General features: G+C 43.0%; 1 protein-coding gene across 2 annotated transcripts in view; it reads left to right on the forward strand.

Annotated features, from left to right (window-relative positions):
- The window catches only part of HYDIN (HYDIN, axonemal central pair apparatus protein), a 423,190-nt gene that overhangs the window by 395,461 nt on the left and 1,563 nt on the right, over nucleotides 1-26,166 (forward strand). For both annotated transcript variants that reach the window (XM_011976766.1, XM_011976767.1), the window contains 7 exons: nucleotides 495-772; nucleotides 1,598-1,817; nucleotides 4,826-5,038; nucleotides 6,230-6,393; nucleotides 7,275-7,425; nucleotides 15,711-15,941; nucleotides 25,087-25,311. In XM_011976766.1, the coding sequence (XP_011832156.1) occupies nucleotides 495-772; nucleotides 1,598-1,817; nucleotides 4,826-5,038; nucleotides 6,230-6,393; nucleotides 7,275-7,425; nucleotides 15,711-15,941; nucleotides 25,087-25,311 (1,482 nt within the window). The remainder of the gene's footprint in view (nucleotides 1-494; nucleotides 773-1,597; nucleotides 1,818-4,825; nucleotides 5,039-6,229; nucleotides 6,394-7,274; nucleotides 7,426-15,710; nucleotides 15,942-25,086; nucleotides 25,312-26,166) is intronic.

Genomic DNA, 26,166 nt, shown 5'->3' on the forward strand with positions numbered 1-26,166 from the left:
GCTAATTTTTGTATTTTTAGAAGAGACGGGTTTTCGCCATGTTGGCCAGGCTATTGTCAAACTCCTGAGCTCAAGTGATCCACCCGCCTTGGCCTCCCAAAGTGCTGGAATTAGAGGCGTGAGCCATGGCACGCAGCCAGAATCTGCATTTTAACAACCACACAGGGAAACTGAGGCAGGGAATACTCCTTGAGAAATGCCAAAGCTCTAAGTGTTTCTTATTTCCCATTACTATTTCCTTTATCAGGGAGGAGGAAGAAAGAAGGAAATGCACAAAATAAGTTACGAAAGGGTCAGGAAAGGGAAATGATATTAATCTTCAACATAGAGTAAGTCACAGAAAGTTTAAGTAATTTACCAAAGCATACACAGCTGATGGGAGAGCAGGAGCGAGATCTGACCCCTGTTCCAATCCCAATAGCAAGACCTCTGGGAACTAAGGCCTTAGGGGCCTCCCACCCTCAGCTGCTGACTCTGGGTGCTGTTTTATTCAGGTCCTCACCTTGGTGCCCTTCCACAACATCACACTGAAGCCCAGAGAAGTCTGCAAACTGGAAGTCAGCTTTGCCCCGAAGAAGCGTGTCCCTCCCTTCTCTGAGGAAGTGTTCATGGAATGCATGGGGCTCCTGCGCCCCCTCTTCCTCCTTAGCGGCTGCTGCCAGGCCCTGGAGATCTCGCTAGACCAGGAACATATTCCCTTCGGACCTGTGGTGTATCAGACACAAGCCACGCGTCGCATCCTCATGTTGAACACAGGCGACGTAGGTGCAAGGTAGGGGAGCGGTGCCTCCCACCCGAAGGCTGCAGCAGAGGCCCCTGTCCCTGTACCTGCCCTGGACTTGTTCTGCAAGAGCAGTCGCTTTTTACTTCTGTCCTCTCCCTTCTACGTCCCCCTGCTTCCCTCAAGATGTGACAGCAGTGGCCTCACTGGGGTGATTGCTGCTACTATGATTACTACAATTGAGATAACAGAAGATACTTTCTCAATGCCTGTTTCATGCCTTGACATGGCACACGTCATAATCCAACTACGGTTCTATGAGACCAAGGCTGCTACCAATGCATTTCACAGATAAGCGAGGGCCCACCCACAGAGGGAGGAGCACACAGGGCCACAGGATACCAGTGCCACCCAGAACAGAGGCAACTCTCACAGGAAGGGATTGTCGCCACCATCCAGGATCTGAACCAAGAGGCAGTGCAGGGGACAGTTAAGGCCACCGTCTCAGAAGGGTTTCTGTTCTAGCCCAGCCACTTCCTAGCTGTATGACCTTAAGTACACGACACATGTGTATTTGCGTGTTGATACATACGTTCCCTGATGTGTCTGTCACTCGTGGATAATAAGATGCAGCCACTTCCTGCCCTTGGCTCAGCTCTGCAAGGGAGTGAAGTCCACCTACCCAGGGAGTGACCTTGGCCCACCTTCCCCAGTGCTTCTGCTCTGTCCAGCAGATATTTCTCCTCCTAGGTCCCAGGATAGACTCAGGCAGATGAACCTCACAGCCCAGGCAGAGTTTCTTGTTCTCAGTAGCATTGAGGACACCCTTACAACATCCATAAACTCTCTTTCTTGTCTTCTTTTGTCTTGGAAAAGGTTTAAATGGGACGTCAAAAAATTTGAGCCTCATTTCTCCATTAGCCCAGAAGAAGGCTATATTACCTCAGGCATGGAGGTTTCTTTCGAAGTGACCTACCATCCCACCGAGGTGGGAAAGGAGAGCCTTTGTAAAAACATTCTCTGCTTCATCCAGGGAGGCAGTCCTCTGAGCCTAACCCTGTCTGGAGTCTGCGTGGGACCACCTTCCATAAAAGAGGTTAGTAGGTGCTGCCCGGGGTGGCCCCGTGGCAGGAGTGACCCCAGCAAGTGAACTCAGTCGGGCCTCCTTCAAACATGCAGGCCTGCTCCCTCCCTCCACGAGGCCTGCGAATACATCGTTTCCACTGCTGGGATATTCATTCTCCCATCTTTGGTTTCTTCCTTTCCATTCTTCAGCTCTCATCTGAAGCGTGACATTCTCTAGGAAGCCTGCTTTGACATCACTGGCTAGGTCAAACTCCAAGATCTATGAGTAAAGCACTAACACCTTTCTCCTTTTCTGTGGTTTTAAAACAAAAGGCCTTGGTATATCCCTCTGCTAGCCTTGTCACTGGAAACCTAACTGAACCGTCTGCTGTGTTACCTGGCAACACTGCTTATGGGAGAAATGAGACCCAATCTCCCTGTCTGTAATTTTGTTAAATAATGTTATATGAGTGGAATCATACAGTATGCTATGAACTTGTATTTATAAGTCTCAGCAGGAACATATGCTTTCATTTCTCTTGGATAAAGACCCAGTTGTGGAATGGCTGGGTCATGTGGTAGGCAGATGTTTACCTTGGTAAGAAACTGCCAAACTGTTTTCCAAAGCAGTCGTGTCCTTTTGCAATGCCACCGGCAATGTCTGACATCTCCACTTACTTCACATCCTTGTCAACAGTTGATAGTCAGTTTTTTAAATTTCAGCTATTCTAATTGGTATGTAGGGTCTCTCATGGAGGCTTTATTTTCCTAATGACTAATGATGTTAAGCAACTTTTCTAGCACTTATTTGCCAGCGCTGTATTATCTTAGTTGAAGTGTCTGTTCAAATCTTCTGTTTATTTTTAATTAGGTCATGGTCTTCTTATTAAAGTTTCGAGAGCTCTTTGTATACTCCGAACATAAGTTTTGTGTTTAGGTCTTCAGTCTATTCGGAGTTAATTTCTGTATATAGTGCGAGATACGGATCAAAAAAAATTTTGTGCATGGATATCCAATTGTTCCAGTACCACTTGTTGAAAGACTCTTTTCTCTCCTGAATTGCCTTGGCACCTTTGTCATTGATTGTAAGTGACAATCAATTGATCATATATATGTGGGTTCTGTTCTCATCCATTGATCTATTTGACCATCTTTATGCCGATACCACATTGTTAAATTCAATGGCCAGTTCTTTCTTGAACTATGGGGAGCATTTGACACCATAAACCCATTCCTCCTCCTGCAAACACTTCCTTCACTTGGCTCCATCCAGCACACCACTCTCTCCTAGGTTTCTTCCTACTCGCCGGCTTCTCCTTCTCATCTTCTGTTTGTTTTTTGTTTTTTGTTTTTGAGAGACAGAGTCTCACTGTCTCCCGCGCTGGAGTGCAGTGGCATGATCTCGGCTCACTGCAACCTCTGCCTCCCAGGCTCAAGCGATTCTCCTGCCTCAGCTCCTAAGTAGCTGGAATTATGGGCCCTTACCACCACACCTAGCTAATTTTGGTATTCTTAGTAGAGACAGGGTTTCGCCATGTTGGCCAGGTTGGTCTCAAACTCCTGACCTCAGGCGATCCACTCACCTTGGCCTCCCAAAGTGCTGGGATTACAAGCATGAGCCACCGAGCCTGGCCTTCTGATTCTTCTTAACATTGGAGTTCGTCAGTCAAGAACTAGTCCTTAGATTCCTTCTTTCTTCTACATACAATCATTTCTTGTTGATTTCAGCCAGTTTCTTGGCCTTAAAAAAACACTGTTAGGCTGGACACAGTAGCTCATGCCTGTAATCCCAGCACTTTGGGAGGCCGAGGCAGGAGGATCGCTTGAGCCCAGAAGTTCAAGACCAGCCTGGGCAACATTGTGAGACCCCATCTCTACAAAACAACAACAGTAACAACAACAATGAAACTGCTATACTGATAACTCCCAAATCTTTATCTCCAGCCTGGACTCTTCCCTTGAACCCCAGATTTGTAAATTCTACTTCCTGCTTGACTCATAGGCATCTCAAATTTAACATGTATGAAACCTGAGCTCCTGATCTCTCCCTGAAACCTGCTGCTCCCACAGTCAACCCCACATCAGTGAAGAGCATCTCCATTCTGCTCATTGCTCAGACTAAAAACTTGGGTGTCATTCTTGAACCTTCTTCCACTTACACCCAAGATACCATACAGCAGTAAATGTTATTGGCTCTTCCAAGTACAACTGGAATATACCCACTTTCCACCATCCCCAGTGCTACCAGTGCCACCCAAGCCACTGTCGACCCCCACCTGGCCTATTGCAAGTGTCTTCTAGTTAGTCTCTCTTCCTCTGTCCCTTCTAAGCATCTAGAGCCATTCTGTTAGAGCATAGATCAGATCAGGTCACTCTACTCAAAACACTCGTAAGTCCTCCTTTTTCAATTAAAAAAAAAAAAATTCTCTACCATGACTCCAAGGCCCTGTGCGCTGTCCCCTGTCACTTTATCTACCCCTCACTCACTTCACATTTGCCACACTGGCCTCCTTGCCTTTTGTCAAAACCAGGAGCTTTGTAACTGGCATTTCCTTTGCCAGTTACACTCAAGCTGACTCAGGCTCTTCCCCAGGTCTCCCCTGCTTCATCCTTCTTGATCTCTAATCAAATACATATGCTCAGTTAGGCCCTTCCTGATCACACTGTGTAAAAACTCCAACCCACTCCCAATCTGGCACCCCCTCTGCTTTGTCTTGCCCTTGGCACCTATTTCTATCCTGCACGCTCTGCCTTCCACTTGTGTGTCTGTCTCCCCGCACTGGAATCTCAGCTCAAGGGCAGAGATTTTTGTTATTTCGTTCATTGCTACATCTCCACCACCAAGAACAGTGCCTAGCACATAGACGGTACCCATAAGTAGGTGTTAAGTGAATGAAAGAAAAAGTAACGGACCCATTGAAACTCATGATGGGAAGCACTGTTAAAGTCAGTCTTCCCCGGCACACATTCTGTACCTCTGGCCCTGGAGACAGACCAGGGGGAAGTGTCATGGAAGATGAGGTGCCTGCTTTCTTCCAGGTGGTGAATTTCACATGCCAGGTGCGCTCCAAGCACACACAGACCATTCTGCTGTCAAACCGCACCAACCAGACCTGGAATCTGCACCCCATCTTTGAGGGCGAGCACTGGGAGGGGCCTGAGTTCATCACCCTGGAGGCCCACCAGCAAAACAAGCCCTACGAGATCACCTACAGGCCCCGCACCATGAACTTGGAGAACCGCAAGCACCAGGTAGGCTGAGGTCCCCTGACCCCCACTGGTTTCCTGGCATAGTTGAAGGTGGCACTGTGTGAATGAGGTTAAAAGACACTTTGGGGCCAGGCACGGTGTCTCATGCCTGTAATCCCAGCACTTTGGGAGGCTGAGGAGGGTGGATCGCCTGAGGTCAGGAATTCAAGACCAGCCTGGCCAACATGGGGAAACCCCGTCTCTACTAAAAATACAAAAATTAGCCAGGCATGGTGGCGTACAAATGTAATCCCAGCTTGGAAGGCTGAGGCAGGAGAATCGCTTGGACCCAGGAGGCAGAGGTTGCAGTGAGCCAAGATCGCACCACTGCACGCCAGCCTGGGCAACAGAGTGAGACTCTGTCTCAAAAAAAAAAAAAAAGACATTTTGGAAGCTGAGCGCTCAGAGAATGTTAGATGGGGAGCACCCAGATCATGTTGGAATAGTGAGGAATTGTGCAGATTATCAAGCTTTGACTTCCTTTTTTCTTTTCTTTTCTTTTTTTTTTTTTTTTTCATGTAGAGGGGATTCTCGTAGAGCCAGGGGCTTGATTCTGAAATGGGGTCCAGACCAAGCATCAAGTAATTAATGTTTCGCTTAATTGCATAAATAACGTAATGGTGACTGTAACAAAACGAAAAAAAGAAAAGTGGCCATAATCTTCCACCCTATTAAAAAAATGAACTTTTTTCTTCTATCTTCACTACCAATCCTTATTCAGATACCGCCATAACTGTCATCATCACATACCAAATTGTACATTCAGTTTGCTTTCACTTTACAGTATAGCACTAGCATTTTTCTATTTAACTATGTGGTCTTTGTGATAATTATTTTTAATAACTGCCCAATATTTCACTGAATGAAAGTTCCACAATTTGTTTTACATTTCCATTTGTTGCATGTTTATCTACAAATTTTCATCAACATTATAACTGGTTGTTATATATACACATAACTTTTTTCTTTGGAGGGATTTTTCTTCAATAAGCTCTCTGGGATGGGATTCCTAGCTCAGACACATATGAACATTTTTCTCTCTCCTGAAATATATCACCAAGATGCCTTCCAAAGTATTATGTTTCTTTCCAGGGCCTCCATTATCCTCCAAATAATCCTCGGTCTCTACATGCCTGATAGGTACCTAATAAAGAATGCTGTGTGTCATTCTGATCACATCCTTCTTCTCCTTAGGGCACCCTCTTCTTCCCCCTCCCAGATGGGACTGGCTGGCTGTATGCTCTACATGGGACTTCCGAGCTCCCCAAAGCTGTAGCCAGTATCTACCGTGAAGTACCATGTAAGACCCCCTACACTGAACTTCTGCCGATCACCAACTGGCTGAACAAGCCCCAGAGGTAAGGGGATGGGATTAGGGGTCTGGGTGGGGAGACGGAAGGAGGACTTTCACCATCTAGCCCGGTCCTTCCCCTACTTAGGGCCTCTAGAGGATGTCGAGGGGCTCGAGGAGTCAGAGACAGAGTTCCCTGATGTGACCAGGCATTTCCTGAACACTAAGCCTCTAGCGAGATTCTTTTTCTGTGCTGTTAGTTACTTGTAAGTCTCCTAGACCAATGCCTGGCACGAAATAAGCATTCGATAAATGTTAGCTGTTTTTATCATAATGATAATCATCACTGTTATTACTGAGTGTTCTGTCTTATCACCTAAGCCATTGGCCAGAGAAGCAAGTCCTTGGATCTTGTCCCTACAGTAGGAGCAGAGTGGAAATCAGGCACCAGGAGAGCTCAAGGCCAACAAGCATGGTCCCCTTCTTTTACAGAGAAGGAACTCAAGTCTGGGAGACGAGGCACAGTGTACTGAAGGCTTCCTGCTTAGCATAGTGGGTAAAGGCCTGACCTAAATTTGAATCCTGGTTCTGCCAGTAACCAGTCATCTTATCTTCCTTCTCTTGGAGCATCTTGTCTTCCTTCTCTTATCTTCCTTCTCTTGGCCTCTATTTAGTGACATGGAGATGACAGGGATATGTATTAATACCTCCTACGGATACTGCAAGGATTAATGCCTGTAACACACAGGCCACTTACTCAGTCCCTGGCACATAATAGGTGGCCAGTAAATGGCAGTTCCCATTATTGTTAGTGACAGGGTGAAGACTAGAACCCTGGACCCATGCACTTCCCATAAAATCAAGAGTACAGCTGGCACTTTTCCTTCTTTCCTTTGGGTTAATGATCTCATTTCGTCTCCCGTCTTGTATTCTCCTATGCTGCCCCAGATTCCGGGTCATCGTGGAAATACTGAAACCAGAGAAGCCGGACCTAAGTATCACTATGAAGGGCCTTGATTACATTGATGTACTGTCTGGCTCTAAGAAGGACTACAAGCTGAACTTCTTTTCCCACAAGGAGGGAACGTACACCGCAAAGGTATCTACATGGCAAAGGCACCACCCTGGAACTCAGGAGGTTTGACCCTGAGTTTGATCCTGGTGTTAGCAAGTAAAGATGGCCACCCATACTCACTGCTCCAAGACATCACAGGGTCTCTCATTCATGAGTTGTTTCACCTCATCCATTCAGTGGTTTAAGGAGTATCTATGGAGCACATATGCCGTGTACTATACTGATTGCTGGTAACACGTCAGTGAGCTGAACAGGCACAATCTCTGTTCTCACAGAACACACAGTCTAGCGGAGAGAGATGGGCATTACTCAAACAATTGCACTGTGGATGTGTAATTACAAAATGAGGTAAGTGTTTTGAAGAAAAGGAGCGCGTGTGGATCTGTAGCTCATGGGAGAGGCCAGGATTGGAGATAACATTTGGGAATTTTTCTTTTGTAGATAGTATTTGGAGCTATGATGTGGGATGGAATCACCAGGGGAAACATTTTAAAGTTAAAAAACAAAAACAAAAAAAAAGAAAGTATCTAGGAACACACACACAGAGAGAGAGAGAGAGAGAGAGAGGATACTGGCAAAATGCATCCAGCAGTGTAAGATCTCCTTTTCTACAATAACTGAGTAGGCTGCTCCAATCACATCTAATCAGATCAGCATTCACAGACAGACAAGATTTTAAGGGAACTTCAAAATCAAGAAATCATGAAACATCTAAAAAAATGTTACCATAATATAGAAACACCTGGCCGGGCACAGTGGCTCAAGCCTGTAATCCCAGCACTTTGGGAGGCCGAGACGGGTGGATCACGAGGTCAGGAGATCGAGACCATCCTGGCTAACACGGTGAAACCCCGTCTCTACTAAAAAATACAAAAAACTAGCCGGGTGAGTTGGCGGGCGCCCGTAGTCCCAGCTACTCGGGAGGCTGAGGCAGGAGAATGGCGTAAACCCAGGAGGTAGAGCTTGCAGTGAGCTGAGCTCCGGCCACTGCACTCCAGCCCGGGTGACAAAGCGAGACTCTGTCTCAAAAAAAAAAAAAAAATAGAAACACCTACTCAATAAATCAGAACCTCTGAAAAGAATGAGTTATTAAAGCAAACAGAAAACTTTAAGTGAATATTATTTATATCCCCAAAGGGAGAAAATCATAGTCATGAAATAAGGATAAGCTATTGTCACAAAGAATCAATTAGAGACTCTAGAAATGAAAAATAGAATATTTAGAAAACCATACAGGAGGGATGAACTTTACAATGGGAATTACTAATAAGCTAGAAGATGGAGTTCAGTAATATCACCAGATATTACTAGCCCTTGAGGACAAAGAAATGGAACAAAATGAAATAATAACAAGCACCAGCAAGGATGTGGAGGAACTGGGACCCTCATAAACTGCTGGTGGAAGTATAACATGGTGCAGCTGCCCTGGAAAAGAGTCTGGCGCTTCCTCAAATGGTTAAACACAGAGTTACCATATGATTCACCAATTTAACTCCTAGGTAATACCCTAGAGAAATGAAAATATATGTGCACACAAAAATCTGTACACAAATATTCATAGCAGCATTATTTATAATAGCCAAAAAGTAGAGACAACCCAAATTTTTGTGAACTGGTAAGTGTATAAACAGAGTGGAATTTGGCAATAAAAAGAAATGGAAATAAAATATTGATACTTGCTATAAAACGTCATGCTAAGTGAAAGAAGCCAGTAGCAACTATATGATTTGAAATGTAAGTGAATGTGTGATTTGAAATGTAAGTGAATGTATGCTTTGAAATGAAAGTGAATGTATGCTTTGAAATATAAGTGAATGTATGGTTTGAAATGTAAGTAAATGTGTGATTTGAAATGTAAGTGAATGTATGCTTTGAAATGTAAGTGAATGTATGATTTGAAATGTAAGTGAATGTGTGATTTGAAATGTAAGTGAATGTATGCTTTGAAATATAAGTGAATGTGTGATTTGAAATGTAAGTGAATGTATGCTTTGAAATATAAGTGAATGTATGATTTGAAATGTAAGTAAATGTGTGATTTGAAATGTAAGTGAATGTATGATTTGAAATGTAGGTGAAAGAAGCCATTCACATACTGTGTGACTCCAGGTAGATGAAATATGAAGAATGAGCAAATCTACAGAAATAGAAAGTCGATTCGTGGTACTGAGGGCTGGAGGGGATGCGTTGGGGAAAAGGGGAGTGACTTAATGGCTGTAGGGTTTTAGGGATTATGAAATTGTTCTAAAGTTTATTGTGGTGATGGCTATGCTGCCTTGTGAATATACTACAAACCACTAAATAGAACACTTTAAATGAGAGTTTGTATGGTATGTGAGTTATATCTGAATAAAGCTGTTTCAAAAAAAAGAATGAAAGGAAGTATGAGACAATGTATAAATCAAGAAGCTCTAATATATGTAATAGGAGCTCCTGAAAGAGAAACAAGATACTAGAGGGAAGAAAATATTCAACAAAATAACTGAAGAAATATTTCCAGGGCTTTTTAAGAAGATCGAGTCTTTTAATTGAATGGGTCCATCAAGTTGCCAAACAGGATGAATGAAAAAATACTCACATCTACATACATTAGAGCAAAGTTTCAGAAAACCGGGATGAAAGAGAAAGTCCTAAATGATTCTAGAGGAAATAAAAGGAACTAATAATCATGGTAACATGAGACTTCTTGTGGCAACACTAAACACAAGAAGATAATGGAATGAGCTATCCAAATGTCTGAGTGAGAATGATTGTCAATCTAGAACTCTTTTTCCAGGCAAAACTCTTCTGACACCAAAACTTGGACATACAAGGACTCAAAGTAACTGACCTAGGGCCAGGCACAGTGGCTCACGCCTGTAATCCCAACACTTTGGGAGGCCAAGGGGGGCTGGCACGTGCCTATAGTCCCAGCTACTCAGGAGGCTGAGGTAGGAGGACTGATTGAGCCCAGGAGATTGAGGTTGCAGTGAGCCGAGATGACACCACTGCACTCCACGTGGGCAACAGAACAAAACTATGTCTCAAAAAAAAAAAAAAAAAAGTAAACCACCCATATGCACAAACTCCATACGAAAATAAATACAAAATTAAAAGTTTTTGAATTAACAAAGCTTCAAAAATAAGTAAGTGACCCATGTGCAGTGGCTCACGCCTGTAATTCCAACACTTTGGAAGGCTGAGGTGGATGGATCACTTGAGGTTAGGAGTTCAAGACCAGCCTAGCCAACATAGTGAAACCCTATCTCTACTAAAAATACAAAAATTGGCTCAGCATGGTGATGCATGCCTGTAGTCCCAGCTACTCAAGAGGCTGAGGCAGGAGAATTGCTTGAACCTGGGAGGCAAAGGTTGCAGTGAGCCAAGATCACACCACTGCACTCCATTCTGGGCAACAGAGAGAGACCTTGTCTCAAAAAAAAAAAAAAGTGACTCAAAGAGGAAAGTACAAGGATATAATAAGCAAAGAATCAAAATTAAATTGATAGGTAATTTTAAATAATTGTTGAAAGACAATCTAATGTAAATATTTCATATGACCTGAACATAGGAAATAGCAAGGGGAAGAATAAAATAAGGCAATGAGAAACATTTCCTCATTCTGGAGGAATTGAATGGGAGAAATAAGAGAAGTTTTCTCATTCGGAAAGAAGAGTAGGAAGAGAATAGAGATATTCATAAACTGTAGATGTAAACAAAAAATAAGTAAAGATATGTATTAAAATAGAAGTGAAAAGATTTTGGAGTAAAAATGACAGAGTGAACCCAGATCACCAGTCTCCTTACAGTAATATATATTGAAATTTAAAATAATAACATTTTTTAAAGAATAGAAAGCATTTCTGCTTCTGGTTATAATGATTATAATAATCCATTTTATACTCCTCCCACTATAAAAAATAAAAAATTTTTAAAAAAACATAAAACTCAACCAAATCTCTGAGGCAACTTTTCTCAGGCATTAGACAACAGGCAGCACAATACTGCAGTCCTCCAAAGGGAAGGAAAACTCATGATATGAATCCCCACGATTATCCTGGTTCTCTACCTAAGGACAATTTCCTGACTACAGTTCAGTGAGCTAGAGTCCACGCAAAGCACAGCAGCCCCCAAAGAGCTGAGGAGGCAGAAGTCAGAGTTTGGGGCATTCAGAAAGGCTGGTCTCTACAGGGTAGGACACCAGAGAGAAAGGACCAGTGCATGAGTAAAGAGGACAGGTCAGAAGACAGCATGGGGGTTCAAACCCTCACTATCCTTGGCTAAGAGTTGGACTGCACATGTGCAGGGTGAGACAACATGAGATTTACTAGGGAACAGCTGCTATTTGGTTGATAAAGGAATAGTAATACTATGTGTTAATCAGTGCTGGGGAACATTGGAAGTCTGGCCCAGCCAGAGGAAAGAGATTGCATTAATACCTCGTTAAAATCCTGAAAACCCAGCTAAAATACTAGAAAAGCCAGAAGAAAGGCTTAGGAGAAAGGGCCATTCCCTTAGTATAAGGCCTTCCCTTTGTTAGCCCTTTAAGAAAGCCTAAAACTAAGCACATACAAGTTCTACAGGGAGGACAAAATCTGGAGATTGCATCCCAGCAAGTCAGAAGGTCCTGATACATACCTTGAGCTTTACACAGATGTGCTCTAACAAAGCATAAAACCAAACCCACACAAATTTAAGTCAGTGATTCAGCTGCCTCCTAGAACAAAATCAACACTGTTAAAAGGAAGAGAATCCAGAATCTCTACAATGATCATCAGCATTGTCCAGTACGCAAACAAAAATTACTAGACCTGTGGAGAAGCAGAAAAATGAGATCCATTGTCAAGAATAAAAAGCAGACAATGGAAACTGACTCCAAGATGGGCCAGATGTTGGATTTAGCAGGCAAAGACTTCACAGCAACTGTTCTAAACATAACGTAACATTCTCTGGGAAGACGAAAATGAGAGAGAATGTGAATGAGGCAGAAAATTAAATTACAGACATAACTCAGAAATACTGTGGGTTCAGTTCCAGGCCACTATGACAAAGCTAACATTACAGTAAAGTGAGTCACAATTTTTTTTGTTTCCTGGTACTTATAAAAGTTATGTTTAAACTATACTGTAGTCTATTAAGTGTACAATAACATTAGGTCTTTAAAAGTAATGTATAGGCCAGGCGCGGTGGCTCAAGCCTGTAATCCCAGCACTTTGGGAGGCCAAGACAGGTGGATCATGAAGTCAGGAGATCGAGACCATCCTGGCTAACATGGTGAAACCCCATCTCTACTAAAAATTACAAAAAACTAGCCGGACGAGGTGGCGGGCGCCTGTAGTCCCAGCTACTCGGGAGGCTGAGGCAGGAGAATGGCGTAAACCCGGGAGGCGGAGCTTGCAGTGAGCTGAGATACGGCCACTGCACTCCAGCCTGGGCGACCGAGCGAGACTCTGTCTCAAAAAAAAAAAAAAAAAGAAATTTTCCTAATTGGATTAAAAAAAAATAAAACTATAGATCCAAGAAACTTGGAAAACTTCAAGCAGGAAAAATAAAAAAAACTATTCCTGTACACATCAGGCATTGTTTCATTTTCAAACTGCCAAAAAACAAAGATAAAGAGAAAAGCTTAAAGCAGTCAGAGGGGAAAAATACGTATTACAGAGAGAGGGACAGCGATAACAATGGCTGTCCTAGAGTTCTGGCTTCACCTAGGAAATAATGGAAGCTATCTGTAAAGTGCTGAAAGAAAAGGAAACAGTTCATCTAAAATTCTTTATCCACTGAAAATGTCCTTTAAAACTGAGAGTGAAATAGACATTTTCATATAAAAGAACCTGAGAGCATTCATTATCAGCAGATTTACCTTACTGCACAACATGTTAATAGATCTTCTTCGGTCTGAAGGGAAATGATACCAGATGGGAACTTCAGTCTGCAAGAAGAAAATAGGAGCTCTAGAAATGGTCAATACCTAGGGAAATGCAAAATATATATTTGGAGGGTTTTTTCTTCGATTTCTTAAAAGACAACTGACAGTTTATAACACATATAACATTCTAAGGTAGATGTTCTTATGTATGTAGAAATAAAAGATATGACAACAAAAGCACAAAAGATGGAGTGGACAGGCAAATGAAGTGATGCTAAAGCAAGGTTATTATTAAGTGTGAGGTAGGGACCAGAAATCGTCCATTGTCAAGTGGGAAGTGATAAAATATTAATATTTAATAAATGTTGATAAGGATTCATTTTTAGCTCTGGAGCAACCATTAAACATTGTTTTAAAGGCCAGGCACAGTGGCTCACACCTGTAATCCCAGCACTTTGGGAGGCTGAAGCAGGCAAATCACCTGAGGTCAGGAGTTCAAGACCCGCCTGGCCAACATGGTGAAACCCCGTCTCTACTAAAAATACAAAAATTAGTTGGGCGTGGTGGCACATGCCTGTAATCCCAGCTACTTGGGAGGCTGAGGCTGGAAAGTCACTTGAACCCAGGAGGTGGAGGTTGCAGTGAACTGAGATCGCACCACTGCACTCCAACCTAGGTGACAGAGTGAGACTCCATCTCAATAAAAAAAAAAGTTTTAAAATATGACTAAGAAGCCAGTATAGAAAATAAAAAATGTTCCAAAAGATTATATATCAATCCAAAAGAAAGCAGGAAAGTAACAACAGAAAAATGAAAAATAAAAGGGATATGTGGAAAATAACTAGCAAGGAAGCAGACTTCGGGTCAAACATAGAAACAATCACTTTAGGCCAGGCGTGGTGGCTCATGCCTGTAATCCCAGTACTTTGGGAGGCCGAGGCGAGCAGATCACGAGGTCAGGAGATCGAGACCACGGTGAAACCCTGTCTCTACTAAAAACACAGAAAAATTAGCCAGGCGCGGTGGTGGGTGCCTATAGTCCCAGCTACTCAGGAGGCTGAGGCAGGAGAATGACGTGAACCTGGAAGGCGGAGCTTGCAGTGAGCCGAGATCTGGCCACTGCACTCCAGCCTGGGTGACAGAGTGAGACTCCGTCTCAAAAAAAAAAAAAAAAAATCACTTTAAATGTAAAACACTAAACACTCCAATTAAAAGACAGGGAGTGTTAGAGGCTCTTCAAGACACAAAGAAGTTGAAAGTAAAAAGCCAGACTATATAAAAAACTATTAACACCTAATAATAATAAGATAAACAACCCAATGTGTTAGAAAGGACAAACCACCTGAATAGACCCTATTGCATAAAAGCAGCTATGTGAATGACCAATAAAAACAAGAGAAGATGCTGAACATTATCAGTCACCAGGGAAAAGAACTTAAAAAGGTGAGCAGCACAAGAAGTCCGTTGCCGGGTGAAGGTGTTGTTACAAGTGTGAGCTCTAGAGTCAGTCTAACCTGGGTTCAAATCTTGGTCCTGACTTTTCTTTACGTGTGACCTTGGGCAAGATACTTGCTAAGCCTCAGTTCCCTCATCTTTAAAAAATAAAAATAAATAAAATAAAATAAAGGTGAAGTGGCATAATAACAGTGCCTACGAATTGTGTGAATTAACTAAGTAAGCATTTCTATTTATTGCCTGGCACACAGTAATCATTAATTAAGTGTTAGATGCTATTGTTGTTTTTAAACTATCCCAACAGCAACAGGAATAGGAAGAAAGCCCATTGTGGTCAGGCACAGTGGCTCACACCTATAATCCCAGCACTTTGGGAGGTCAACATGGACAGATCACTCGAGGTCAGGAGTTCAGGACCAGCCTGACCAACATCATGAAACCCTGTCTCTACTAAAACTGCAAAAATTAGCCAGGCAGGTGCCTGTAATCCCAGCTACTTGGGAGGCTGATGCAGAAGAATCGCTTGAACCCGGAAGGTGGGGGTTGCAGTGAGCCGAGTCATGCCATTGCACTCTAGCCTGGGCAACAGAGTGAGACTCCCTCTAAAAAAAAAAAAAAGAAAGAAAGAAAGAAAGAGAGAGAGAGAGAGAGAGGCAGGCAAGCCCAGCCCATTGAAACTTACCTCAGAGGTCTTGCTTGTTTTCCAGAGCCGGCCAGCTGTCCCCACCAGGAAAGTGCTGGCATTGGACAGTCCTGCTCTAGCCTCTTCTAACGCAAGCCCAGGCTATTTAATAATCGCTCATCTGGGAGGAGCCGGACTAGAATCCCTAACTAGAAAGTCTGACTGGCAAGGATCCGGGTAGGCTGCGAGGGTCCTGTCAGCCTGGTACCCGTGCTTCACATGCCAAACAATGCTAACAAAGAGAAGCAGCCCCTGAAAATGTGCAGAGGCTTCCGGCTCACCCCTGCTCTTCCCTGTTTCCTCCCTCTCTCCCCGTGAATGCAGGTGATCTTCCGAAACGAGGTGACAAATGAGTTCTTGTACTACAATGTGAGTTTCAGGGTCATCCCTTCAGGCATCATCAAAACCATCGAGATGGTGACCCCAGTCCGGCAAGTTGCATCAGCCTCCATCAAGTTGGAGAACCCTCTGCCCTACTTGGTGACCTTCTCCACGGAATGCCGGGTGCCCGACATCGCCCTGCCCTCCCAGTTCGTGGTACCTCCCAACTCCGAGGTACGGCCCCTTGGCTGTCAGGGGCTCCCTGAGAGCTGTGACAGTGGCTTCCACCCACAAGATCTCTGGATCCACACTCTGCATTCCCGGAGGGTGGGCTGGCCTGGCAGTGGTCAGGAAGGCAGGGGATGGGACAATCACCTTCATGTTCCTTTCCTTGTTGCTAAAGTCCTCACAGGAGCTTGGGCATGTAGTTCGGAATTCTCTCCTATGAACCTTGTCTCTATGATTTGTTTGTTTGCTTTGTTCCAGCTAAAACTGTTTTTCTTGTTTTTTGATAATTATAAAAGTAGTAGAGAGTCCAGGCGCGGTCACTCACGCCTATAATCCCACCACTTTGGGAGGCGAGGGAGGGCAGATCACTTGAGGTCAGGAGTTTGAGACTAGCCTGGCCAACATGGTGAAACTCCATCTCTACTAAAAATACAAAAATTAGCCCGGTATGGTGGTGGACACCTGTAATCCCAGCTACTCGGGAGGCTGAGGCAGAAGAATTGCTTGAACCCGGGAGGCGGAGGTTGCAGTGAGGCGAGATCGCACCACTGCACTACAGCCTGGGCAACAGAGCAAGACTCTATCTCGAAATAAAATAAAATAAAAGTAGTACAGAATAGGTGTGAAAAGGAAAACAAGGTACGTAATAGCATGTGCACACACACACGTACTACTTCAGGAAGGAGCAAAAGAAAACTGACAGTGGTTAGGAGGGCATGGATGGAATTACAGAATTGTGAACTAGTAGGGAGATTAACTTTCTTTGGAGTCTTTTTATCTGGTTATCACTCCAAACTCTCACTGTCCGGATTCTATCAAATCTCTTCTGTTTCTCCACCTTCAACCGACCTGACGAGTTCCCCTCACTCCAGCCCCCGCCGACTCCCTTCCTTTGCAGAATCTACAATCCATTTTGTTCTTCAGAGCAAGTCTCCATGCCCTTTATTTTATTTTGATCTTTTTCACTGTGAACTATAAAATCTATACCAAAAAGTCTATAAAACATATATATACCTGTAATGTATTAAAACATGTGTTTCAAATAAATAACTGTGAAATAAATACCTGTTTCATACCCAGGCCAAGAATTATGAAATTGCCATCACCCCAGAAACCTCCTTCAGCCATGTGCCCCTCTGCAATCACAACACCCTCCCTCTCTCACCCCTCAGAGTTACCAGTGTTCTTATTTTGTGATCATTTTGTTGTTGTTGTTTTTGAGCAATACAGTTTAGATTTTCCTGTTTTTGAACTTTCTGTGAGAGAAATCACAGCATATGCTTTCTCTAATGTGTTCTTTCTTTTGCTCAATATTGTGATTGAGACAGCCATCTATGTTGTTGCACGCAGCTGAGGTTCACATGTCTTTGCTGCTGTGGAATATCCCATTGTGTGACTAGACCACAACTTAGATATTCATTCTTCAGTGGCTGGTCATTTGTGTTGGTTTCAATGTCTAGTTATCCCGAAAAATGTAGCCATGGATCTCCTGGTACATGTATCCTCCCAATGCACATAGGCATACTTTGTTCCACAGTGTGTGCCTAGGAGTAGAACCACTGGTCATAGAGTGTGCATAGCTATCACTTTAGTAGGTAATTGCCAATCAGTGATGAGAGTTCCTGATGTTCAACATCTTCACCAACCCTTGGTATTGTCAGGTTTTTTTTAAGGTTTACTAATCTGATAAACTGCTAACTCCTCATGGACTTAATTTCCCTTTTTACAAACAGATTGATTTCAGTTGGGTAATATTATGTATAGGAGATCTGCATCTGTGTTCATGAGTGAGCTTAGATCACCGTTTTCCTCTCTCGTACTGTCTCTGTCCAGTTTGCGTATCAAAGTTTTGCAAGCCATATAGAGTCAGGCATTTTCTCACTTTCTGGATTCTGTGAGTTTATAAAAGATTGAAATTATGTCTTTCTTGAACTCGCAGATGAAACCACCTAGGCCTGGTTGGTTTTTGTATGTGTGGAGGTGGAGGAGATTGTCTACTACTTATTTGTCTACTGCTATTCAATTCCTTTAATGGGTTATTGGACTACTTAGATTTTCTGTTTCTACTTGAGTCAGTAATAAGACCATGTTCATTTCATCCATATATTAAAATGTTGGTATACAATTCTTAATATCATATTACCTTTTTAATATGACGTCGCTTTTTCATTTCTAATGTTGGTTGTTGTGCCTTCTCTCTCTGTTTCTTGATTAGTCTTACCAGAGGTTTCTTTCCAAAATGCATCTTTTGGCTCCGTTGTGACTCTATCGTATGGTTGCTTTCTGGTCAGTTGATTTCTGCTTTTGTCTTTATTATTTCCTTCCTTCTGCTTCCTTTGGGATACTGGGGGCTCATCTAATTTCTAAGATGAATGCTTAGTGCTTTGACTTCTAGTCTTCCTGATTTTCCAGTCTATACATTTAAGATTATAAATATCTAAGTACTGCTTTAGCCGTTATACAAATTGTGATTGTAGTGTTTTTTATTCAGTTCAAAAAGGTTCTAATTTTTGTGATTAATACTTTTTTAACTAATGGTTATTAGAAGAGTTTCTTAATTTCTAAACATGTGGATTTTTCTAGTTATTTTTTAAGTTACTTTGTGATCTGAGAACATATTCTATATTATTTCAGTTCTCTAAAATGTGTTTAGACTTGTTTTTATGGCCCGGTGTGTGGTTTTGTGAGGTGGTTGTTTTTGTTTTTGTTTTTCGATCCTCCATCTATTTTTTTAAAAGAATGCATTTGCCATTTTGAGGTTTATTTTTTAGACAAGAGTCTCACTCAGTCAGCTGGAGCGCAGTGGCGTGATATCAGCTCACTGCAGCCTCCGCCTCCCAGGTTCAAGCAATGCTCCTGCCTCAGCCTCCTGAGTAGCTGGGATTACAGGCGCACACCACTACGGCCTGCTAATTTTTATATTTTTCGTAAAGATGGGGTTTTACCATGTTGGCCAGGCTCGTCGGAAACTCCTTACCTCACATGATCTGCCCTCCTCAGCCTCCCAAAATGCTACTGGAATTACAGGCGTGAGCCACCACGCCCAGTCGGGTTCAGTTTCCTATATTCTTACTGATATTTTTGTCTGCTTTTTTTTTTTTTAATCAGTTAAGAGAGTACATTAAAGTATATCACTATGATTGTGGATCTGTTTGTTTCGTCTTGTAGTTTGTCATATTTTGCTTCATATACTTTGAAGCTATGTTTTGGTTAAGTAAAAATGATAGTATTTTTCCGGTAACTTGAAACTCTTTTCATCACAAAGTGATCCTGTTTTTCTCTACTAACGATTTTGCCTTGAAGATCATTTTGTCTGCTATCAATACAACTTTCTTCTGCTTAGTATTTGCATAGTGTATGTTTTAATTATCATACTTTCAACCTTTCTGTGCCCTTATAATTTAAATGTGTCTTTTATAAACAGTATATAGATGAGGGGTGAGGGGTGGAGAGGAGGTTGAGACAGGGTCTCACTCTGACACCCAGGCTGGAGTGCAGTGGTGTGATCACAGCTCACTGTAGCTTCAACCTCCCCAGGCTCAGATGGTCCTCCCACCTAAGCCTCCCGAGTAGCTGGGACTACAGGTGTGTGTCACCATGCCCAGCTAATTTTTATATTTATTTGTAGGCTCGTCTCAAACTCCCAGGCTCAAGCAATCCACCTGCCTCAGCCTCCCAAAGTGCTGAGGCGGGTGGATTGCTTGAGCCCAAGAGTTACAGGCGTGAGCCACCACATCCAGTCAGATTTGTTTTTTTAATCCATCCTAGCAATCTTTACTTTTCACTGGAGTTATTTATATTATTTGTATTTAATATGCTGACATAGTCAAGTTTATATTCCCCCATGTGCTTTCTCGTTATCTGGGCTGTTCTGTTCTCTTTTTCTCTTTTGTTTTGTGGATATCACTTCCCGTCTTGTCTTCATTGTTTCTCTGCTCACATTCACTTTTTTAATATGATAACTTTGTGTATAATTCTACCATCCTCCTTTTCCATTGCTCATTTAGGTTTTTCCACACTCTTGGAAGGAGAGGGTAACCTGTGTATCTAAGGTTTTCTCCTCTGTTGTAACTGCAAAATGTTGATTTTTTTTTTCAAATACAGCCTTATGCTTTTGAGATTTATTTTCTCTGCTCTGTTCCCCACTTTTTTCTGAACTCTATCTTTCCTGTACCCCTAGTGTCTCTGTTACGGTCAAATAGATTCTACTTTCATAGATTTCTGCCAGTGCAGGAGTTTTATCTTAGGAAGGAGCTTCAGTCACTTGGTTTTGTGCATTCGAATGGCCTATACTGCCCCATATTGTCCAATCTTATCGCAACAGTTTCTGCAATTAACCATAAACTGGAGCCCGAAATTATTCCTCTAGCTTAGGCTGCTGTTGTCAAATTGTCCTATCGGGTTTTCCAGGTTTTGCCTGTTCATGCAATGTCAAGGGAAAAAAAGTTTTCCAGGTTGCATGAGAGCCCCCAATTCAGAGGCAACTCTGGGTTCTTGGGCTGTCAGGACTGATGCTCTTTTACCTTCCTTCTGCTTTTCCCCTGTAGTGGCTGATACTGCATCCATCTGCTAGCTGTTGATAATTTGGTCCTACCCACTCGTATTTTGGGATTTCAGGGGTTACCTTTTCACTGAGTTTTGTTATAAATCGTGGCCATGTGTTCTTGCTGCTGTTAACCTAGTAGATCTGTGCATTTTGCGGGGAGATTTGGGGAGATACCAAACTATGCTGCTGCAATCATCTTGCCTAAAGCCTGAAATTGCTTTTCACATGTAAGCAGAAGTCAAGTTTTTTTTTCCAAATGGATATAAATTGTCTCATACTGCTGTTACTTAAAAGGCCATCTTTTCCCCCACTGCTCTGCAGGACCATTTATGAAATAAATCAAGTTCATCTATGCACGGGTCTGTTCTAGCCTTTCTGTGATATCATAATGATCTAATTACTGAATTTGTGCCAATATCAGCACATCCCAATTACTACCCACTTAGAGTGAGCTTTGATGTCTGGTAAAGCAAGCAATTATTCCAGCTTTATGTTGAGACTTAGTAACCTCTTATATTGTTGTTCTGCCAGAGTATCTTAGGTATTCTTGGCCTTTTACATTTCCATATCAATTTTGAAATCAGCTTGTCAATTTCCTCAATAAAAAATAAAAAGTAAAGAAAAATAACTTGTTGGGATTTTGATTGGGATTACATTGAATCTATAGATTATTTTGAGAATAATATTAGTTATTTGTTGATCTGTAACAAATTAACATTACTTAAAACAACAAACATTTACTGTCTGTGCAGTTTCTGAGGATCAAGATTCAAGAGCAGCACCTTGGCCAGGTGCTTTGTGCTCAGGGTCTCTCAGGAGGCTGGAATGAGGTTGTCAGCCAGGACGCTAGTCATCTTGAGGCATGACTGGGGCTGGATTTTCTGTCTCCAAACTCACCCATGTGGTTGCTGGAAAGGCCTTACCTCCCTGCCAGTTGTTGGCTGGAGGCTTCAGTTCCTCACCATGTAGGTTTCTACCTAGAGCTGCTTTCAACATGGCAGCTCGCTTACTTCCCCTAGGATGAGAGATCTAAGAGAAAGAGTGCACAAGAATAGAAGCCACAGGCTGGGCACGGTGGCTCACACCTGTAATCCCAGCACTGTGGGAGGCCGAGGGAGGCTGATCACAAGGTCAAGAGTTCGAGACCAGCCTGGCCAACATAGTGAAACCCCATCTCTACTAAAAATACAAAAATTAGCCGGGCATTGTGGCGTGTGCCTGTAGTCCCAGCTACTCAGGAGGGTGAGGCAAGTGAATTACTTGAACCTGGGAAGCAGAGATTGCAGTGAGCCGAGATGGCAACACTGCACTCCAGCGTGGGTGACAGAGCAAGACTGTCTCAAAAAAAAAAAAAAAAAAAAAAGAAGCCACAGTCTTTCATCATGTAATCTCAGAAGTGACATGCCATCTTTTCTGCCATATGCCGATGGTCACACAGGTCGGTATCGTGTGGGAGAAGACTGCACGAGGCTGGGAATCCCCAGAGGTGGAGATTATTGAGGACCATCTTGGGCCTGTGTATTAGAAGGAGAATTCATATCTTTACAATATTGAGATTTCCAATCCATGAGCAAATCTCTACTTATTTAAGTCTTTTTAAATTTCTCTCAATAGCATTTTTTTTGGGGGGGGGGTTTCTATGTAGAGACTTCATTCATCTCTTGTTAGGCTTATTTCTAGGTTTTATATACTTTGATGCTATTACAAATAGTTTTTTTTTAAATTTCATTATTTGTTGTAAGCATATAGAAATATAATTGATTTTTGTGTATTGATTTTATGCCCCATCATCTTTTACAATTCACTTATTTTGGGTTTGTTTGTTTGTGACAGAATCTCGTTTTGTCATCCAGGCTGAAGTGCAGTGGCGTGATCAGGCTCACTGCAACCTCCACCTCCCGGGTTCAAGCGATTCTCATACCTCAACCTCCTCAGTAGCTGGGATTACAGGCATGCGCCACCACACGTGGCTATTTTTGTATTTTTAGTAGAGACAGGGTTTCACCATGTTGGCCAGGCTGGTCTCAAACTCCTGGCCTCAAATGGTCCTCCTGCCTCGGCCTCCCAAAGTGCTGGGATTACAGGCATGAGCCACCGCACCTGGCTACAGTTCATTTATTTTGTATAATGACTTTGTACCCAGCCATCTTCTAAAATTCACTATGTTCAGGAGAAAAACTGGCATCCAATTTTTCTTTCTGCTCTTATTATTGTTGGATTTTGGTATCAACTTTATGCTGGTTGGAGCGGGTTCCCTCTTGGTCTTTTCTCTGAAAGAATTTGTGGAATACTAGAATTCTTTCATCCTTGATTGTCTGGTATAACTTACAAGTAAAGATTTATGAACCTGGGATTTCTTTAAGGATTTTTTTTTTTTTTTTTTACTATTGATTACATTTCTCTAATGGTTATATTGATAGAACTAAGTAGATTTTCTATATGTTCTTGGGTCTGATTTTTTTTTCCCCCCAAAGACGGGGTTTTGCTCTTGTTGCCCAGGCTGGAGTGCAATGGCGTGATCTCAGCTCACCACAGCCTCCGCCTCCGGGATTCAAGCAATTCTCCTGCCTCAGCCTCCTGAGTAGCTGGGATCACAGGCATGCGCCACCACACCCAGCTAATTTTGTATTTTTAGTAGAGATGGGGTTCCTCCATGTTGGTCAGGCTGATCTCGAACTCCCAATCTTAGGTGATCCGCCTGCCTTGGCCTCCCAAAGTGGGGTCTGTTTTTATAGGTTATATTTGTTTATACACATGTCTATTTTATCTAGTTTTTAAATTGTGGTAAAATTATCTAAATTATTGTACTATATTCTTTTTTGTTAAACATCTATAACTTCAGCGATCTCCTCTTTTTATTCTGATATTTTTCTTTTTCAAAAAACTTTTTTAGAGATGGGGTCTCACTGTGTCTTCCAGGCTGGAGTGCAGTGGTATGATCATAGCTCCCTGCAGCCTTAAACTCCTACAATCAAGGACTCCTCCTGCCTCAGCCTCCTGAGTAGCTAGGACTGCAGGCGTGTGCTGCTACATACACTCAGCTAATTTTTTTTTTTTTTTTTTTTGTAGAAACAGGCTCTCGCTATGCTGCCCAGGCTGGTCTCAAACTCCTGGGCTCAAGTGATCTTCCTGCCTCACCCACCCAAAGCATAGGTGTGAGCCACTGCGCCCAGCCTCTGATATTTTTCAATAAGAACTAGTTGTTTTTGCCGGGCGCGGTGGCTCAAGCCTGTAATCCCAGCACTTTGGGAGACCGAGACGGGTGGATCACGAGGTCAGGAGATCGAGACCATCCTGGCTAACATGGTGAAACCCCGTCTCTACTAAAAAATACAAAAAACTAGCCGGGCAAGGTGGCAGGCGTCTGTAGTCCCAGCTACTCGGGAGGCTGAGGCAGGAGAATGGTGTAAACCCGGGAGGCGGAGCTTGCAGTGAGCTGAGATCCGGCCACTGCCTCCAGCCTGAGCGACAGAGCGAGACTCCGTCTCAAAAAAAAAAAAAACTAGTTGTTTTTTTAAATACCTACTCATAGTAAAACCAAATTTTACCTATATAAAAGCATATGAAATTGAAAATAAGTCTCCAGAATCCCATTTTCCCACCCTAACATAACTACTGGTAACTGTGTAGTATATATTCTAACAGTCTCTTTCTATACATGCATAGACATACTCTTCACAAAAAAGAGCTCATACTATATACGCATTTCTGGAACCTCCTTTCTTCCACTTTAAACATCAACACCTTTCATTTCAATGTGTATTGTTCTCTTTTTTTTTTTTTTTTTGAAACGGAGTCTCACTCTGTTGCCCAGGCTATGGAGTGGAGTGACACGATCTTAGCTCACTGCAATCTCTGCTTCGCAGGTTCAAGTGATTCTCCTGCCTCAGCCTCCCTAGTAGCTGGAACTCCAGGCATGCACCACTGCGCCCAGTTAATTTTTGTATTTTTTTAGAAACGGGGTTTCACCATGTTGGTCAGGCTGGTCTCGAACTCCTGACCTCGTGATCCAACCGCCTCAGCCTCCCAAAGTGTTGGGATCACAGGTGTGAGCCACTGCGCCCGGCCCCGCTCTACCTCATCCTTTCTAGTGGCTACACAATATTCCACTGAAGTGAGAAAACCATAATTTGTTTAATCTACTGATAGTACATTTGAGTTGTTTCCCTTGTTTCGCTATATAAGAAATGCTTTTTGGTTCTGCTTTGTTTTGTTGTGAGTGATAATGGAGGATGGCAGAACCCAGGACACTGTTTTGAGATTGACCATGAGCAAAGAAGGAGCTGCCTAAGCTTCAGCCCTCCTACTGGCAGCACTCGCCCATCTCCACATCTCCCTATGTGTGCTTCTCAGGAGAGGGTCCAGCACCTGCACTTAGATTCATAGAGATTCCAGATATAGAATCACCTGAACTGGAGAAAGCTAGGAAAGGTACAGGGGAGGGAGGGTGGGCTGGTTTGGACAGAGGTTCCCCAGGAGCAAGAGCAGCATGATCATGTGCACTATTTCTGCCCCCAACCCGCTATGGAACCTTGGGCAGGTCTCTAGGTGGCAGGTGATGAGTTAGCCTTTCAGCATGACAGGATCCTCTGTTTTCTCTTCCAGGGCACGTTCTCATTTGAATTCCAGCCCCTGAAAGCTGGAGAAACCTTCGGAAGACTAACTTTGCACAACGCTGACTTGGGTTACTACCAGTATGAGCTCAATCTGAAAGCCACGCCAGCACTTCCGGAAAAGCCCGTTCACTTCCAGACTGTCCTTGGCAGCAGCCAAATCATCCTTGTGAAGTTCATCAATTACACACGGCAGAGGACAGAATACTACTGCAGGGTGAGTGGCCCCTGCTCTACCTTCTGCCCTTCCTTCACATGAGCGCTGAGTTCAAAACCAATGGGAGGAGACACAGAGGGAGCATGAATGTGAGACTCAGAGGGAGCATGAATGTGAGACTCAGAGAGACGCAGGTGCTTCGTTGCCATGGTGACACCTGCCTCAGAGGCCTGAATCTAGCCTGGAAACTCCTAGCTAGAAGCAAACAGCACCAGGCCTGGGTTCTGCCATTATAGACTTTCTGTCTTAGCAAGCTGTGATGGAGTATAGGGGAGTTTTGTTTCGCACAGCACGCTCAGTGATCCATAGGGAGAGACAGTATAGCTTAGTGGTCATGATATCGGCTGTGGAATCAAACAGACATAGGTTTGAGTCCTGGCTTCACCACTTACTCTTTGTATGACTAATTTGCTTAAGCTCTCGAAGCTTATTTATAAATGGGGATAATACCCCCCCAACCTTGCAGGATTGCTGTAAGGATTTTAAATATGTATCTAAAGCCATTTTCTTAGAGCCTAGCCTATAGTAAGTGCTCCATACACATTAGCTATTACCTCAGTTGGAATATAGGTTCAACTACTAAAACAGAAACCCAAAGCTAGGCACAGTGGATCACACCTGCAGTCCTAGCCCTTTGGGAGGCTCAGGTGGGAACATCGCTATAGCCAGGAGTTGAAGACCAATCTGGGCAACATAGCAAGACCTCATCTCTGTGTAAAAAAAATAAAATAAAATTCTAAAAAACAGAAACCACAAATAACAGCAAATTAGATGTTGGTTTCTCTCACAGATAACAGTCTTGGCATAAGCAGTTTGAGCTGGAATGGCAGCTCGCTGACACCAGGCCCCCAGACA

Source organism: Mandrillus leucophaeus, unplaced genomic scaffold (genome assembly GCF_000951045.1).
Source record: "Mandrillus leucophaeus isolate KB7577 unplaced genomic scaffold, Mleu.le_1.0 Scaffold17, whole genome shotgun sequence".
Lineage (NCBI taxonomy): Eukaryota > Metazoa > Chordata > Mammalia > Primates > Cercopithecidae > Mandrillus > Mandrillus leucophaeus.